The sequence below is a fragment of the Coloeus monedula genome, assembly GCF_965178545.1.
Source record: "Coloeus monedula genome assembly, chromosome: Z".
In the NCBI taxonomy this organism is placed as follows: Eukaryota; Metazoa; Chordata; class Aves; order Passeriformes; family Corvidae; genus Coloeus; species Coloeus monedula.
Genome location: NC_138822.1, coordinates 41,393,216 through 41,411,892, shown reverse-complemented (window position 1 = coordinate 41,411,892; position 18,677 = coordinate 41,393,216). Strand labels below are relative to the sequence as shown.

The 18,677-nt window shown below is 40.1% G+C and overlaps 1 protein-coding gene across 1 annotated transcript in view; it reads right to left on the bottom strand.

Moving 5' to 3' along the window:
* The window catches only part of FOCAD (focadhesin), a 96,525-nt gene extending 78,640 nt beyond the window's left edge, over positions 1–17,885 (bottom strand). The window contains exons 1-6 of the mRNA XM_082300998.1: positions 17,841–17,885; positions 13,866–13,968; positions 13,332–13,420; positions 10,321–10,395; positions 8,491–8,645; positions 4,283–4,387 (exon numbers count right to left, since the gene is read on the bottom strand). Coding sequence (XP_082157124.1) covers positions 4,283–4,387; positions 8,491–8,645; positions 10,321–10,395; positions 13,332–13,388 — 392 coding nt within the window. The 5' untranslated portion in view covers positions 13,389–13,420; positions 13,866–13,968; positions 17,841–17,885. The remainder of the gene's footprint in view (positions 1–4,282; positions 4,388–8,490; positions 8,646–10,320; positions 10,396–13,331; positions 13,421–13,865; positions 13,969–17,840) is intronic.
* Positions 17,886–18,677: the final 792 nt, after the last annotated feature.

The window sequence follows — 18,677 nt, the reverse complement described above, 5'->3', positions numbered from 1 at the left end:
TAATTTTTCCCATTACATGGCAAATTTGAAATGCGTTATGTGATGGTACAGTAAGGCTTCCCTTGACTGAGCTAAAGAGGTAATAATTACCTGCTATAAGCAGGAATGTTTAGAGTTATGTTATGCCTAGCAAGACACTATTTATGAAAAATCATAATCTAGCAGACATATCCTTACACTAAAAGAGGTGCTCCTCATTATGTTTTTTTTACATTCTCAAGGTCAATATTTTTTAAATCCTGGGCAACTCACTAGTTTTGAGGATAATCAAAGAGTTACATAGCCATCAGCTAAATGAAAGGCCCACCAAACTATGAAAGCTGGTTGCAGAGTATTTACATACCTAATGACTCTCATTTCTTTGCTATGTGGTTACAACAGAGCTAAAACCACAGGATTTAATTTTTTTTTTAGACTGGTTCCTCCTCTGCTCATCAAATAATTTTTCTTCTGAAGACATGTTTTTCTTTTCAGGCAAATAAATAATTTGAAGACAAAAGTTCTTTCAGAAAGCTGACTGATGCAATGGACTAAGTGAAACATGCTCAGAAAACTGATGCCATCTACTAAGAACACAAACTATGCATACTACAGGTCTGGCCCTCATATTTGGGGCTAGAAGCCTGTCACATCTCACATTCATTTCTCAAATATTTGTCAACTTACATACATGTTCTTCATATGTCCATCTACCTAGATTTTATAAATATTTTACTAAAGTTAGAGTCTTTTACAATCTGTAAAGACCAGAAAAGTTACGTTTATTGCTTCACTGCAGCTTTCCAAAGATGATAGCATGCAAGAGGCAAAAAAACTTCTTGCTTGTCTCTGAATCTAGTCTCTGAATCCAGCAAGATTATAGACCAGATCCTTATCCGGCAGAAAGCTAGAAATACTGTCCAAATGCAATGCCAGAACATTGAAAGTACATAGTCCTTGTAAAGACATACAGGGTAATAGCAGCTTCTTATTTCAATAACTTTGTCATATTTTAAAAATTAATTACCTTTCCTAATCAAGAGAATATGCCTCCAGTCATCACTTAAATGCTTACAATGACACTGAAGCCAGGGGAACCTTCCTAAAGTCAGCATCCAATACATCAAGTCTAAAATTAAAATGGCTTATTACCTAGAAAAAAAAGCAAACCTTTTATGACAGACCTTGTGTGTTCTGAAACTAGTAAAACTGCACTGAACTGGATAGTGAAAGAAGTCACCTAAGCTCCACAGTGAACAGTGATTAATAATGAAACATCAAAAAGTGCAAACCAAAAAAGTTCCATTTGATAATGCTATTAGCAGTAAGTAAGGTGTATAGATGCAATTTATTGCCAACACCATCTTAAGAACTTAAGAACTGCCAGAACAGCAATGTAAAACACACATCTTTAAATGACATTACAGTGCCACAATCCTAAATTATTGCTAGTGGGTACAGGATAAAGCAAAACACCCATGCAAACATAGTTTTTACCCACTCATAATATGGAAATGTCCAGAGAAACAAAGATAAATCTTTGTGAGGGGTAACAATAAAACATACATTATTTTTAACTTTTAGGTCATCTGAACCTTTTTGTTACATCTCTGAACAGAACTGAGCTCCAATCTGATTTAAGGACAAATTTAGTGACAGACTTTTTTTCTGTATGAGGAAACAATGTCTGCAGTCAACAGACTTTTCTGCATATGCAGATGTGACCCTGGTCCTTTCAGAAAGCTAGTCCTTTCAGGAACAGCACTTTACTCCATCAAATATGCATTTATTAAGCATTTTTCTACCTGCTCTGAATCTTGAATTCAGAAAACTGGCAGCTCTCCAGACCTTTAAAACAGTAAAACCATGCATCATTAAGAATATCATAAAATACTAGTTCACGAAAGAAAGGCTAATAGCTTTCAGAAAAAAATTACATCAAATTTTCTGTACACTCATATCATAAACCACCTGCACTGTGAATGCTGACAGGAGCCCTTCCTGGGTCAAGATAAAGGCACTTTACTAAAGAAAAGAAAAACCTAGAAAAGAAAGCAAAGGAAAATAAAAAAATATACTCTTTACTTTCTATCAGCAGGCAACGTGCAGCTACTTCCTGTGCTGTAGGGTGTCAGTATGTGTAGCAGTTGCTTTGGAAGACATACGCCTTAATAATGAATCCACTCCCAGCTCCTTCCTCTTTGCTTTTATTCCTGAGCACAGCAACATGTGGTATGAACTATCCCTTTTGGGATAGATTTGGTATGCTATCCTGGCTATGTCCCCTCCCAAAGTCTTGACTACCCCAACCTTCCTGGCTTTTTGAGGGATGGCAATGGGCTGGAAGGATAGCACTGCTCAGCAGCAGCCAAAACACTGGTGTGTTATCAACACTGTTCTCATTGCAGATGGCTGCAATGGAGAAAGCTAACTCCATCCCAGACAAACACTACATAATAAAATGCACTATAAAATAAATCTGCAAGACATTAATTTTCTTCCATTTCTTTTCAGGAACTGATCCTGATATTACATCATCACAAGAAGTATTATGAAACTAATTCTATTGTCCAGAATTAACACTGGCCTAAACCACATTTATTTATTACCCTGTAATACTGGTGACAATAGCAAACCACTTGAGAATGTACTGTTGCATTTTGATTCTTCATTGATGATTTCCATATGGAATACTTTTGCACAGTTGACAGCATTAATATATGAGCACTGTAATGGGAGATTACTGTTGGTGTGCTACTGTATACATTCTTCTATTCCTTACAAAAAATCAGGTTTTAATGGCACTTGATGGCACAATGACAAAAATTGTTACATAACAATGAATAGATAGGTTGCTCTGTACACTAAAAAACAGAAGTCACATTTCAAAACCCCAGGGCTCTGACCGTATGTCAAACAATCATTTCTCTTCATTAAAGTTAACTGTAACCAAAAGGGAAAACAAAAACCATATTGGCTAAATAAAAGTCTGCTTCTCACTTTCAGTTCTCTATTACTTTACTTTATACCATTCTGAATTACCAAATTTCACCTTCGCTGTATGTTACCAGCAATTTTTCTTTTAATGAGTGGGAAAAACATGTAATAACATTTCTGCGTCTGATTGGACAGAGGCTGTTTCTTTATTCCAGCCACATCCCACCACCCTCTTTTTCATACGAAGCCAGAATTAAGTTCCTTTAACTTAGCTTCTTCTACCAGAAGCTTTTAAAAAAGTGTTAAAAAGAGTTCCATCTTCATTACCCGCATTTTAATTTAAAACTGCTCTATACGAGTAGGGATTTTGTAAAGAGATCTGATATAGCCACAAAAACAAATGCATGCAGAATTTCACGAATGCAAACACATCCAGCACTCCAAAGTCTGTTTCACTTTTCTTCACTATTTCATTTTGCTTAATTAAAGACATGACTCCTGTCTCTCAAATAATACATTTTATATCCTTAAGCCATTATAGCTACAGCCTCCTACAACAATACCTCTTAACTGCATAAGAAGTAACTTGAAAAGCATTCATGACATCTACCAAGCTGGGACATTCTCCAGAAAAGACACAATAGAGGCTTGTAATGTCAGTACTGACTCATGGTTTCTCAAGAGATGGATGAAGTCTCTAGGATGTCCTCTTCAAAAGTCTGGTATTGCATGAACTTGAAGTTTTAGATAAGTAGCTGTATATTCATCTTTAAGTATTTTATTTTTATACGTCGATCACCTTAACAGCAAAGACATTCAGGAACATGACTTTTAGAATAAGAATAAAGCAGGAAAAACAAGTGAGAGGGAAGTGATTCGTAGCCTTAAAATAAAATACTTATTAAAAGAAATATTAGAAATCATCCACTATTTGAATAAGTCTTAGTACTTGTTTTCTCACACTGCCTTTGTCCCTTTCGAGCCTATGGCAGGAATCTTATCCTTGTATTACAAAACTCCTTAAAACTTTCAACCAAAAAAAAAAAAAAATCACATAATCGGATAATCATTTAGGTTGAAAGGGACCTACTCAGATCACCCAGTCCAACCCATATGCTCAAGCAGTCAGCTAGCGAAGGCTACCCAGTATCCCATGCGGTCAAGTTCTGTTATCGCCAAGGACGGAGATTCCACAACCTTTGTGGGCAACCTGTGCCAGCACATGATTACCTGCACAGTGTGAACAAAGCAAAACACACAAAAAAGAGTAAGACTGAAATCCAGTATTAACTTAATTTCTCTTTTTTTTCTGGAAATCAGAGAGAAAGTTACTATTGTTTCTAAATACAAGGAATGTGAAACTAACCTGATTCCATACAGACTCCAAACAGACTCATCTCCATCTTTTCCCAGTTGAATAGCTTGAATTTGTATTAACTTGCAAATAGTTTTTACTAAACCGTGCACATTCCTGTTGACAAAAAGAACTGAGTTACTGTCAAGTCTGCAGCTACATTAATTGAGTTGTACATAAGAGAAGGAAGAAAATTGACCCTTGGGACCTGGAGTTCTACTTATAGACCTCTTAACTTATGCCCACAGAGTTCTGGGCAAGTTGTGCATTTATGCATCTTTGTTTTCCTTTTCACATAATGAAAAACAACAGCAAAGGGAATAATTAATGTATCAATCAAAACTTTTGATGGGTTGCTTCTACCATATATTACACGAATGGGAATACAAGGCAAACAGCACTTATAACTGTCAAACCTTTACCATACTTGTCACCACCTGCAGACTGACTCTTTTCAATAAGGTGCTACGGCACACCAGGGAACATCTACTGAGTCCCACAGTGGATCTCCCCACTACTAAATGCTTACTTTTACAGTTCAGATACTATAGTACTATATTCTCACTTCTGTGCTGGAAAGCACTGACCCAGATCAAAAGTGATAGAATATGCTTGTATTTTCTCTCTCTCTTTCAGAATGGACCACTTATAAAATGACTGTCTGTTGTGACACCTTGCTCTCAAAATACTGAAATCTGACAATACAAGAAGACATTGAGGCTTGACAGAACTCTGCTGCAAAGCAGCTAACAGGAAGATGTGCTGCAGAGTTCTAAATCCCAATACAGTCAACCAAAAACACAGAGGGAGATTTTTGGATGGATGTAGGGGAGGGAAAGAGAGAACAATCTTTTAGATTCTTCACTGCCAGAAAAAGTCAGTTAAACGGGAATGTGCAAGAGTATTTTCCAGCTTCAATTGGATAACTGCAGCAAGGAGGAAAAAGACAAACCATAAAACACTCGGTAAGAAAATGGTCTTTCCTGTTCTGAAACTCCTGTATTGCTGGTCCTAATTCCCAAGCCGGAAGTGGGAAGAGAAGAGATGCTTTAGGCTTTGCACTCACCTCCTGAACACAAGCAACACAAAGGCATGTCATACTGCAAGGACATCCCCCACCTCCTATAGGCATGGATGCTCAGTAATAAAAACATTCTGAAAACATGCATATACACAGAAATCCTTCTGACAGTTTCTTTAAGATTATAATAATCTTTTCACAGGTTTTTCAGTAGATTGACTTGATTTTTTATCCTTGTTCATTATTAACACAGGCAGGGTTTTCCCATTGTCGTCTACACAAAATGCTGGAAACCAATCTTAAAAACGTGAAAATACACGTCTATGTATCTCCATATGTAAATATTTCCTATATATGCATAAACACACAAACATGCACATAAATATGATGTTCCATGCAGTTTAAACTCTTAGGGCATAAAAGGAAACTCTGGGTCTTAAGAGCCAATTACAATAATACATACAATGAGCAGGTATTGTGAACCAAAGAAGTTAACTCAGGTAAACATGAAAGCTTCATCTCTACCAAAATGTCATTTCTACTGTGCATAATTTGATACATCTGACAAAATATAATCCAGCAGGTGCACTTAGCCCCTGCAAAATTCACTGCAACAGAAGGAAGAGAAGCAAGAATACAACATGTGTAGCCTTTGCCAATAAAATATACACCTAACTCCATTCAGCACTGAAAGTGCTTGGTGGTTGCAAATGCCTTTCTGCTAGCTGCCACTGGCTGCTACTTTTTATTTTAGTGACACTGTGCACAGAGCACTGCAAAGGCACACAGAAGAAAATCTGGCAGGGCACAGAACGGCGGACTGCAGACTACAATTCTAAGTCCAGGTAAAAAAAAAGTATTAGCACTGAAAAGAGGCAATCTGAAATTGTCAGTTTAATGAGCTCCTGAGGCTACAGACATTTTAAACCACAGATTTCTGTGGTTAGGCAACATAAACCCTGTCTTGCAATCCACAGTGTATGCAGTTTGAATTGTAGCAGCCTGGGGGAGGAGGGGGTGGCAGTGGGAAAGAAGCCAAAAATACATGAAAGGTTACTGTGTAACTTGCCAGCACTTAGTATAGCAATCAGTCATGTGTTGGTTTCACACATGAAAAAAAAATTTTAGAAGAATCAAAGAATAGTGTAGAAATGGGGCAGATCACAGTCCCCTCAGTATGTAACTCTGATTTTGTTCTTAAGCTTAACTTAATTTAAAATATCACATTTTACACTGTTTATTCTTTGAAGTACAAAGCTGTATTAACATTTTATAACCTTATAAACTGTTGATACTGTAATAAACCCTCAGCTGAACAGGAACTTCAAATTTCTTACTCTGCAAGCCACTGTTACTAAAACTTTCACTCCACCTTACGCCACAGGACTCAGTTTCTCATAGTCTTAGCACAGGTACTTTTACTTATTCGTTAACAATGCAGACTCCTCCCTTAACCCCAAAATGCCCCAAATTTTTGTCATTTGGAGGACAGTGGTTTGCAGAGATTACCTATATTATAAAAATGTATTTGCAAAACCTCTTCTAGGAAACCATAATCATGTATTGCAAACCCAGCATAGAAACAGCATCAGCACAGCAAGATCCTAGCGGTAAACAGGCAAGTCACAAGGTTAGAAAAAATTTTTAAGCATTTCACTAGTTTACACAAACCTAAGCTCACCTTCGGCTCAGACTGAGTATGAGAGACCTTAGTGTAAAACTGATTATGTGAAGGAGAGAAGGGGTGAAGAACATGTCTTGAATAGCATGGTTCTTGCAACCTCTGTGCTGAGTCCACCAGCACAAAGTATCACAAACATAGCTCTAAATAGCTGGTTTGGCTAAAAACAACTCTACCCGTCCCCAGCAAGAGAATATCACAGCTTGGTGCACAAATCCACTTAGCAGTCAAAAGGGACTGCTAATAAGGTTGGTAAATTTGAATGGAAATCTCCTCCCAATCATCATGTGACTTCCTATTTCTAAATGTTATGCACAGTGCTTCTTTCCCTCACAACTGCATTTTCTCAATATGTTGGATAGGCAGTCTAGGTCAAAAGACCACTGTGAGATATAAGCACTCTATTTGCAGAATTGTGTAGGAGGAAGTAGCTTCAAAGTAAAGTAATTTCTTCCTCAGCAGACAAGGAAACCAACTGCAGCATTCCTACTCCCAACACACATTCTTATGGTGACTTTATTTGAGCAACCAGTTTTTTGACAGACTGATGAAGTTATTTCCCTCCGTGCTGGTTTTGGCTGGGATAGAGTTAATTTTCTTCATGGTGGCTGGTATGGGGCTATGATTTAGATTTGTGCTGAAGACAGGGTGGATAATACAGATGTTTACAGATAATAGAGATGTTTTTGTTATTGGTAAGCAGGGCTTACACACAGCCAAGGCCTTTTTTGCTTTTTGTACTGCCACACTGGGGAGGAAGTTGGGGGTGCTTGGCAGGTTGGGAGAAGACAGAGCAGGGACAGGTGACCCAAACTGACCAGAGGGATACTCCAGACCATATAACATCATGCTCAGTATATAAAGTGGAGGGAAAGAAGAGCAGGTGTTTGGATTGATGGCATTTGTATTCCCAAGTCATAATTACATGTGATGGAGCCCTGCTCTCTTGAAGATGGCTGAAAACCTGCCTGCCCATGAGAAGCAGTGAATTAAGTTCTTGTTTTGATTTGCTTGTGTGCACAGCTTTTACTTTCCCTGTTAAACTTTCCTTATTTCAACCCACAAGTTTTCTACCTTTTACCCCCTCCCTAATCCTACTGGTAGGGGAATGAGTGAGTAGCTGCATGAGGCTTGGCTGCTGACTGAGATTAAACCACGACATAATCCCCCATAATGGAAGCTGCTGCCATTTCTTTCCCCTTTCTATGACAGGGGCAACAAAACTAAGCAGTTCATTGACTTCTGAGGTTCCACAGTTCAAAGTTGAGAGCACTAGTCTGAACTACTAACAATTTCAGCTTACATTCACAGAATACTCTAAGAGTTCTTATGTCAGACCCATATTGTCACATAGCAAAGGTGAAAGCAACACCCTTCAGCAGAGTGGCAGGGCAGTAGCAGCCCTTAATGCCACAGTGTATCTGAAGATACTGACCCAGAACTTCGCTTCCTCTGTACTTGTAAGAGAAAAGCAGTAACTGATAACTAACTGACAAAAATCAGGCAACCAAATACTACCTTGCTGAGGGAATTAGGTTGAGAGCTCCGTGAAGAACGTAGTCAAGCTCAGCATGTTTCTCCACTACAAGTGCCACCAAGCCCTCACAGCAGGCTGTTCGCAAGGCAACATTCTCACTGCAGCACTTCTCCCAAAGCAGGTTCAGAGCAGGAGTCTGAAGGCAAAAGCATGGGACACAGGTAATGAGAAGGCTCACACTGATTTATCTTCATTCATCTCAAACACACTTTTAAATAAAAACCAACTCAACAGCTTCTCCTGAAGCAAGAGGAAGCTGGGGTACAGATTCTATTCCTCAGAAAGGTCTTCGTGGGGACAGCTCCCAGTTTCTTGCCCTCTGCTGTCTAGGTGCAAGTCAGAGTACAGCACTCACTGTCTCTGACAAAAAGGTAATGCAGATGAATTTTTCAGCTGTGCCTATGCAGATGGAATCATGGAATGGTTTGTGTTGGAAGTGACCTTAAAGACCATATAGTTCCAACTCTGGGCCATGGGCAGGGATGCTACTCACTGTCAGGTTGCCCAGGTCCCCATCCAACCTGACCTTGAACACATCCAGGCACATGGGACATCCACAAGCAGGTTATCATCAATTTCCTGATTTAAAAAATACGGATGCAATTGGAGACAACTCAGAAACTGCCATGACAAGCTGTGTCTACAGCAACATGTAGCACAGAGAGGTAAAGACAGGTGTACAAAGGGCTATCCAAACGTAAGTCATCTTTACGAAACACATGAAGCTCTATTTGCTAGTAAGCATGAAAATTTGGCAGTAATCATCAAAACTGCTGCTTGTTTCCATGGTAAATTAGTACTCATAGGTTAGTTTGCTGACTTTGTGACTTACAAATGGAGAACAAGGCAGGTTTTAAAACAACCAAACATGGCAAAATGCTCTTGAATATAAAGGAAGTCTGCAATGTCTAACCAGCACAATCTTCTGCTTCCTAGCATTTTAGAAGGTGTTGCTGTATTTCAGCCTAATACCTTCATATAAGCAGCATTAAAGGGAAAATATCAGCTTGTAGCTCAAAACAGAATGTGATTCGGGAACATGATTATGATCAGGACTCTGAAAGAGCTTCTGTTAGATAAACTACACACCTCCAATACTCCCTCACATCAAAATTTAGCACTTTCCATGTCTGGGTTTGTCAGGGTGAAGTCCCCAGACTGTGTAATAAAAATCCACAGATCATCTTCTGTTCATTTCTGGGCATATCAGCTTTTGGGGAGAAAAAACAGGTGCAAATCCTAACTAACACCTTTCCCATTTGCTGCGACACTTGCAATTGCCAACGTTTCATATATCTCTTTGTTAACAAGACATGCATTTAAGCAAGCTTGACTCATTTAAAATGAGAAGTATGCCTTTACATCCTGCTCTCTCCTAAAGAAATACAAGCTCTAGTTAGATGATACGAAATATAACACCAATGCAGGTATGTGAAATGCCATACCTTTTGAAATTTTTATAGCAATGTAAACAAATTTCCAAATCAAGACACAATGTCTCATCCTGTGGTACTTCACTCTCAGTAATGTAACTAAATTGAACTCTCCTAAACTGAACATAGCTAGATGTGGGTATTCTGCAGAATTAAGACTTCTGCCATTAAGCCTTCTAATGGAAGTAAAACTACTCTTCTGATGCCAGAGTTTAACTGTTTCTACCTGCATGCTCAAATACATACTGATAACTACCTTATTTAAGTTCTAGAATTGTACTAAAATTACACAGTGGAGAATGGGAAAACATAGAAAAAGCACACAGAATTATCACATAAGGATGAAAGAGAAGACAAAAGTGGAAAAAAGACACAGACCTGGTCAGAAGCCTGTCTGATCTTCTTCGAAGAAACTTTTTCTTTCAGTATTGCAGCAATCAAATGGCCCACTGCCTAAAGAGAAAACGAAATAAAAAACATACACAGATGCATGAAAAGAAGTAAAATTAAAAGAAATCTGAAGAAATAAAAACCACATGCATGATTTTTAAATTCTCCATTAAGTCTTTATAACGCTGTTGCATATGATCATTTTGTTATGATTTGAAATACAACCTTATGGGTATTGAAGCCGAAACATGCTTCAGGGTCAAAAATTTCCATAATGTTGACATATTCACTTTTACTGTTATGCTGAGGCACAAAAGAAACAAACTTCCATAGGGCTCCACATAGGTCCAAAGGCCTCTTTGTACAGGTACACAGATATTTAGGAATTGCAGATATTTTAATGCAACAACTTCAATAAACATTATAGCTCCACTGCTGCACAGATCCCCATGTCCTTAAAAGCACTAGTAATTACTAAATCCTGTACTATATGGGGAAGCAGAAGCAAGAGAGGAAGCAGAACACAGCAAATGTAAGCAACCTGCCCAAATTTTTGCATCACAAGTTTTGCGTTAAGCACTTTGCATATCCCCTTATCACAGCTCCTGCCAGAAATGTTTCATTTACTTTAAACAGGAAATTTGACAATAACATTATCTCATTAAGCTATTCCTTGGCAGAAATCACTAACAAGTTTTAAATAGTCAAAATCTTCAAGACAAAAGGCTTCCGTTCCCCAAAACAGCCCAGGTTTATTCTTTTGAGGCAAAGACTAAGCTCCTCATTCTATTTTAGTAGAAGTTTGATTTCGTCAAACTGCCTTTCAAAATCTAAATGTGAACTGAAATACACTCAAAGGCTTCAGGTTGTTTGAACCTAGACTTTTGTTTCTGACTCATCTCTAATGACTTCCTCTGTCTTGTTTTGTAATTATTGATACTGTTACACAGAAAACCCATTCTGCGAAAGACAGAAAGACATGTTTTCATAGTAACAGCACAAAAATGTTTCAGACTATCAATGTGCCCAGAACAGCTGCTGCATCTACACTTCTCTGGTAAAGACTTGGAAAAAGTAAACTAGGCCAGCAAGGAATAAAAATTAGCATTTCATTTTTGTTAGTGTATAAAATGACAGGAACAGATTATTTTCAATGGTACCTGGTTCCTTCTGCTTTCAAGATTTATTTCCACTTCATTTAGGTACTAGTTGCTAACCTGTCATAACAAACTGAAGTAAGAACTTACATTTCTTGGAAAGATGGCACTTTAAATATTCCTAGACTACAAGGACTAAGCTTTTCACAAGTAAGGATATGTACTCTAACACATTTGACTTAAAAAGACAGGTTATTTGGAAATCTTACTCTTGAGGAAACAGAAGGAGAAAACGGGACCAAGTCAGACATTTATCTGTTTTTCTGCAGCTATTCCATTGCAAGAGCAACAGTGAACTCCACAGGCAGGTCAGATCTCTTTCAGTGAACTTACCAAGGGAAGCCTTTTGGTAAATTATCTTTTCTTTTTCCTCTTCAAAAGGACCTTCAGAAGTTAATTCACACCTACATCCTTAAGACACTTCCACTACAAAGGAAAAGGGGCCTATCAACAGAAACTTGGCTTTTGCAGTGACCTAGCTATACAGAAAAGTCAAAATGCAGATTAGGTCCCTGGGTTTCTAGAACTTGATTAAGCAGTAAAACTTTATGACCTACAAATTTATGCTCAAGTTCCTCACTTTTCTGATCGTGTGTAGATAACATGCTCTGCAGAGCAGATGTCTTGGTTGGTCCCAGAAAGAAAAGACATCTCTCATGAAGTTGAATCCTGACCTGATTATAGCTTGAAGATTACAGAATACTTTCCAGGGGTCACAGAAAACAAGTGGAAACTATGAAAACAGCCAAAGCACAGGACAAAAACAGCCAAAGCACATCAGTAGACCTTAATGATGTTCAGCTGTAGTGATAAGTCATGACACTTAAGCAATACAACAGTGTACCATGGGGACATTCTGCACTCAAGAAAAATGAACTGCTTCAAAGATGCTGCGTCCTACTCATCAAGGGTAGTAATGATATAAACCCATCTACAGTGCAAGACACTGCTAGACCTTAGACGAACTTCAGGTTTCAGGGACACGGCTTTTTCTGCCAAATGTCAAGTTGATGACAAGTAGACCTCTGCATCCCTCTTTCAAACCTACTTACTGTTAAACCAAGGTGAACTGACTGAAATGAAGAAGTGAGAGAGGCACCAGGATGCACAGACTGCATTTCCATCAACTTATTTTACCAAACAAATGGGTACATATTTATTCCTAAATTCAAAATAGGATGAGGAAGAAAACAGGGAAATCAGCAATGAACTTACAGCCAAAGAGATGAATTTTTAATACTGAAATGAGAAATGGCCAAAGCAAAGAAGGTATATTTTTTAACCAGAGACTATTATTCCTATCACTCTTTCCTGTCCATTAAACATACTATGATAAACATTTTTTGTACATGAGAATTTCAGGTGAAAATGATGAGGAGCCAATGCATGGATCAGAAAATAAAGGGGGCTGAGCTGAGCTGCACACAGTCATCCCTTGATGACAGACAAGACTGCAGCAGTTCATCAGTTCTCATCACAAAGGAAGAAACAGAGCAGTTCTATGAAGTATTGTGAAATATTTCAGCCGCACACATGGCGTCTGGTAATTTCTGGTTTCTCTTGAGATCACAAGGTCACTAAAAAACACTTGGCCACACTCCAACCATCCAGTCATGGAAAGTTTCTGATTTTCCTGAAGAGACTTTATAGTGATGAGCAATTATGTCCTATGTTTCAATACTCAGAGAGGGTAATTAGAATTTGATTGCAATTTAAGAATACCCTGTTTCTCTGGTTTTCTAACTTTGGAAAAGAAAAAACAGATAGGCAGATAAGCAGCAGCTGTTGGAACAAACATTTCCACAGACAACTTGATTTGTTTTGATGCTTTTAAAAAATTACCTGTGACTGAACAACTGCATTAGGAAATTCAAATCGCTTCTTGATGTCATCCAACATTTTGGCTCTGTCATATGACACTAAATTTCACTCTGCAAGAGAGATTGAAAAAATATACTTAGGACTAGGAAGGACAGCATGCTATTTTCTACAACCCCCTCCCCCCAAGATTTATGTTGTATTTAACAACAGATGCAAGCATTAAAGCATTTTCTTCCCCCTCTGAAATCTACCATATCACCTTGTCTTTTGGGCTTGAACCCAAGAAATGGTGAATACTCATTGGTCCAGCACAAAGCATGGGTTACAGACATTTCTTAAAGCTGCAACAAATACACCATTCCATATGGCACAGCATATGTGTACTCTGAGAGCATGTATTCTTGAGAGCATTTTAAGTATATCTCATTGACTTGAAAATGAGACAGCTCAAGAGGTGTGTTCACAGTCTCTCAAACATGATTTAAAATGCAAAATTATCCACAAATTTTCCATTATTTCATGTAAAACCAGAAGTAAAACAAACAAAAGACCAACCTGTGAGATTGCAAATGGTAATTGTAGTTAGGGGCTGGAACACTTAAAGTGAAAACCTTCTCAGTAAGTTGGAATATGCAGGTACTCACAAGCACACACGAACCTACATTAAAGAAAAATTAGAAGTCAGTTTGTTGCACACCAATGAAACTGAGGGTCGCAGCAAAAACTCATATATTTCAGTTTACTATAAATGCACCTCCAGTCATTTAGAATGGCTTCCTTAAAAAAACCAAAAAGCTAGTACTTGTTGAAAACCTAAGTGTAATCCTTTGCAATAAGCCCTGAGGAAATATACACATGCACAGTACTCCAATTCCAAGATACGCTATCAGTGCGGTGCATTCAGAATCTTGCCACTGATTTTAAAAAGGATGGAATTCAAGCCTGGATACAAGTAAATGTAGCATGTGCCATAAAAAATACCATTTGCAGCAGGAAAACTCAAAATTAATAGTTACATTAAGAGATCAGTGAATACAAATTCCTTGCAGTTAAGCAGTGAGGTACTCCCACATATTTGTGGATTACGTGCCTGAAAGTGCAGGAGAAAAAAAACAACACTGATGCCAGTATGGGTTTGTATAGTTTTAGAACAGATGTAATTGCATTTTGAGACAATAGGTGTCCATATAATAAATGAACACACATTGAACTAGAGCTGATACCTTGTTTTAGAAAAAAAAAAAAAAAAAGACTGCTACAGCAAACAAATCCAGACATATGTAGATCTGTTGACCATAGCTAATAACTCCAGTGGATCTAGATGTATCAACCTATTTATATACATAAATCCAAACCCCCTCAGTTCTACCCAACAAGCAGCAAAATGAGGTAAGGGTCCTTCCTGGGCAGTGTTGACACAAACACACTGGAATTATATTCTATCTCTCATCAGGTAATTTTTTTACTCACATTAAAAGGAAAAACTACTGCACAGCAACATTACAAGCACAGAGCATACTTTCAATGTAAGCACAAATCAGCTATTCCAGACAGACTGGAAGTCCATTGTCCTTGCATCAGACACAAATCCTAAATTTCTATCAACCTAAACTAAACATCTAGGATAGTTACAATGCAACAGGTGTATGAGTGCAATTCAATTAATTTAAATACTACCTGAACAGTTCCTCAGTCTTCAGCATTCACCCCTAGAAAAGGCAACTGTGTATGCATATGGAATGCCCATAAAATTTATAGGATACATGGATAATCAAGGATGGCAGAGACCTAAAGATGCTTTTCATCCAACCTCCAGTTCAAAGGAAGTTCAGACATGTGGTCAGAGCAGGTTGCTCAAGACTTTGGCCCAAGGAGGCTTTGAAAACCTCTCAAGATCAGGGAAGGCACCACTTTACTGAGCTGTCCTGATTGACAAAAGCTTTCTCTCCATCAGTAGTGTTTAGCTCTATTTGCCATGAACTCCTGTGAAGCACCTGGCTGTGCCTCCTTTCATCCCCCTACCACTGGTGCCAGGGCTGCTACTGGGTACCAGTGAAGCTGTCCCTCCTCCCAGCTGAGCCAGTCCTAGTAACCACAGCCTCTCTTCAAAGGGCAAGGGCCCAGCCCCATTATCTCAATGATCTCTGCTGAATTCAGTCTTTATGGTCAGTATCTCTCCCTACACAGGGATCCAAAACTGGACATGTCAATATGAGGTCCAAGGAGTGCTGAACGGAGGTGGACAAATCTCACCCTAACAGAGGTCTCTCACACATCCCAGGGCAATGCCTGCCAGGCCCCATGGCCATCCCCACAGAACTGCTCCCCAGCCCATCCTGTAAGGGGTGGGCCAAGACAGGGCATTTGTCATTGCTGAAATTCCTGAGGTTCCCATCACCCTGTTCCTCTCCTCCATGCAGAGGGCAGCCCTGCCAGCAGGCACATATGCTACCTTTGACACAGGAACAGGGTGGGGGACAGTGTTGAAAGCCTTGTTCAAGAGGAGGTAAATGACATCTACCCCTCCACTTGACTACAAATCCAATTATTATTTATTAAAGGCAATCAGGTGGGTGAGGCATAATTTTTCCTTGGTAAATCCATACCCATGTGTATTATTCCTAGTAAGAATCACTAAATCAGACAGTTTAAGAACAAAGATTTCCAGAGCTTATCTGCCCAATCCTCTCATCAAAACTGGTCTGAATAGATCATCTTCCTCTCTACTAAACCCAGTGAAGTCCTGAAAACCCACAAGGATGGAAGTGGTGGAGTAACCAAACCTGGAAGAGTTCAAGAAATGACTGGATGTGTGGCACTTCTGGCTACTGTTTAGCTGACATAGTGGTTTTCAGGGAAATGCTTGATGTGATGATCTTGAAGGTCTTTTCCAGCCTCCACAATTCTATAATTGTGGGTCCCTTCCACCTCAGGACATTCTATGATACACCATCAATCACACACATGAAAAATCATCCACCCAAAAAATCATCAAACACACACACACACACACACACACACACACAAGATAACGAAAGAGAAGACAAGGTATTGGAAAGGGACCTCGGCTTGTTCAGTCAATGTAAGTGATAAATATCTGTGTACGCTTGAGCTTGACTTACTGCAAGGTGGCCACCAAGCTGCTCTATCACTGTGTCTCAAGTGGAAAAGCAGCAAAAATATGATTAAGGGCTCATGACACAATGACAGGACGATCACTCAGCAATTATTGTTATGGGGAAAACTGACTCAAGTCAAGGAAATTTATTTTTACCAATGAAATCTGAGTAGAATAATAAGAAATACGAAAAAAATCTAGAAATAAATTCCCCCCACCTTTCCCTTTATCCTGCGGTCAGCTTGACTCACTACCAACTTCTCTACCTCTTTTCCCCGAATGGAGGAGGGGGTCAGGAAATGAGGTCACAGTCACACTTTTCCCAGCTCCAGCACAAGATCCCAACCACAGTCTGCATTCTTCATTAACAGCTCCAGCATGAGTGCCTTCTAGAGGATGCAGTTCTTCAGGAACAGACTGCTCAAGTGTGCGTTCTAAGTCTTTCCAGAAAACCTACTTCAGTATGAGCTCCTCTCTCCATGGAGCCACAGGTCCTTTCAGGAGCCTGCTCCAGCATGGGCTCCTCTCCATGGAGTCACAGCCTCCTTCGGGCATCCCACTGCTCTGGCATGGGGTTCTGCACTGACTGCAGGTGGACACCTGCTTCACCATGGACTTCCATGGGCTGCAAGGCACACAAGCTACTGTACCATGGTCTTCACCATGGGTTGCACAACAGTATTTGCTCCAGCATGCAGAGCATCTCCTCTCCTTCCTTCTGCACCTTGGTGTCTCCAGGGCTGTTTCTCTCATATTGCACTTCTCTCCTTGGACTGCTGTTGTGTAGCAGTTTTTCACCTTCTTAAACTTTTTATCTCTGAGGTGCTGCCACCATCACTGACAGGCTTGGCATCGCCCAGTGGCTGGTCCATTTGCAGCACTGGCTCTGTCAGACATGAGGAAAGGTTCTGGCAGCTTCTCACAGAGGCCACCTCTGTAACCCCTCCACTACCAAATCCTTGCCACACATCTAATAAAGCATCCTAAGGCTAAGAGGGACAAGCATTGCTAATTCAAGTGAACCAGAGAGGCGCTGTCATGGCACTACACCTTCAGATCTGGTTCAGTTCTCCAAAAGAAACTCCGTCAAGGTAAATTAAGCCAAGTAACAGAAAATTATGGCAGGCAGCACTGAGACCACACTTCTCATATGTATTGCCACCGGCTCCTTTCTAAGGACTCCCGATTCAAACCGGTGTTCCTGCCAAGCCAGGGGTGAGAACACCTGCACACCCTCACCGCTTGCGTGCGACATACACAAACGTCTCAAAGCGACCAGCTTTAAATAAAAATGTCAAACAAACAACACCCCCTCACACAGGGCAGCAGCGGCAGCAGCTTTCACTTCGCTGCCGTCCGGACGCCGCGGATCGCTCCCCCCGCCCGCCCCGCCGCCCCCCAGGGCCCCTCACCTCGGCCAGGCCGGGCTGGGCCGGGCGCGCCTCCCTCCCGCTGCGCCCGGAGCCGGCCGCGCACTGAGCGCATGCGCGGCACCCGGCGCAGGCGCGGCGGCGGCGGCGGGGCTGGAAGGGCCGCGGGAGGAGCCGAGCTGCCGGGAGCGCGGGGAAGAGTGGGGGCGCCCGGCACTGAATCCGCACAGGAAAGAACGCAAACCTTTATCGGCCTCAGCATTACCGCAGAGTGAGTGTCTTCAGCCTCCTAAACGCTTTAGCACGCAGTCGTCAGTAAGGTGCAGGGACATCAGGAAGACCCTGGACGTGAAGAATAAATGATGCTCTGGTTGCTGCATGTTACCACATAATCACAGAACCAACTAGGTTAGAAGACACTTCTAAGAACATCGACGGTGCAGCTCTCTCCCAGGCAGAAGAGTTTAAGCCCAGTTCTGATGTATTTTGGTAACTTCTGTGCTACCGACTGGTAACCACACATCTGAGACAGAGGTTATATTCTCAATTAAGATGGCTAGTTTAACATTAAACACCACTCCTGTTCCCTAACATCAAAGCCACAGTCAACTTCTACGAGGCCTGTATAACATAAGAATGGCTCTCAGTGAAAATATCTAAAGAAAAATTCACAAATAATTGAAAGGAATTTGTTAGAAAATTATTAGATTATTCTCCCTCAGGGTTATCTGCTGAGTTGGTTTCAGCTGAAAGTAATGGAATGCTGACAAATAAAAACCAAAAATATATGTAGTCAAGTCTGTCTAGTATTTTTACCAGTTTTTTCATTTAAAAAGATCAGGGATATATTGTCTTTAGTTTCACCAGCTAAAGCTGTCG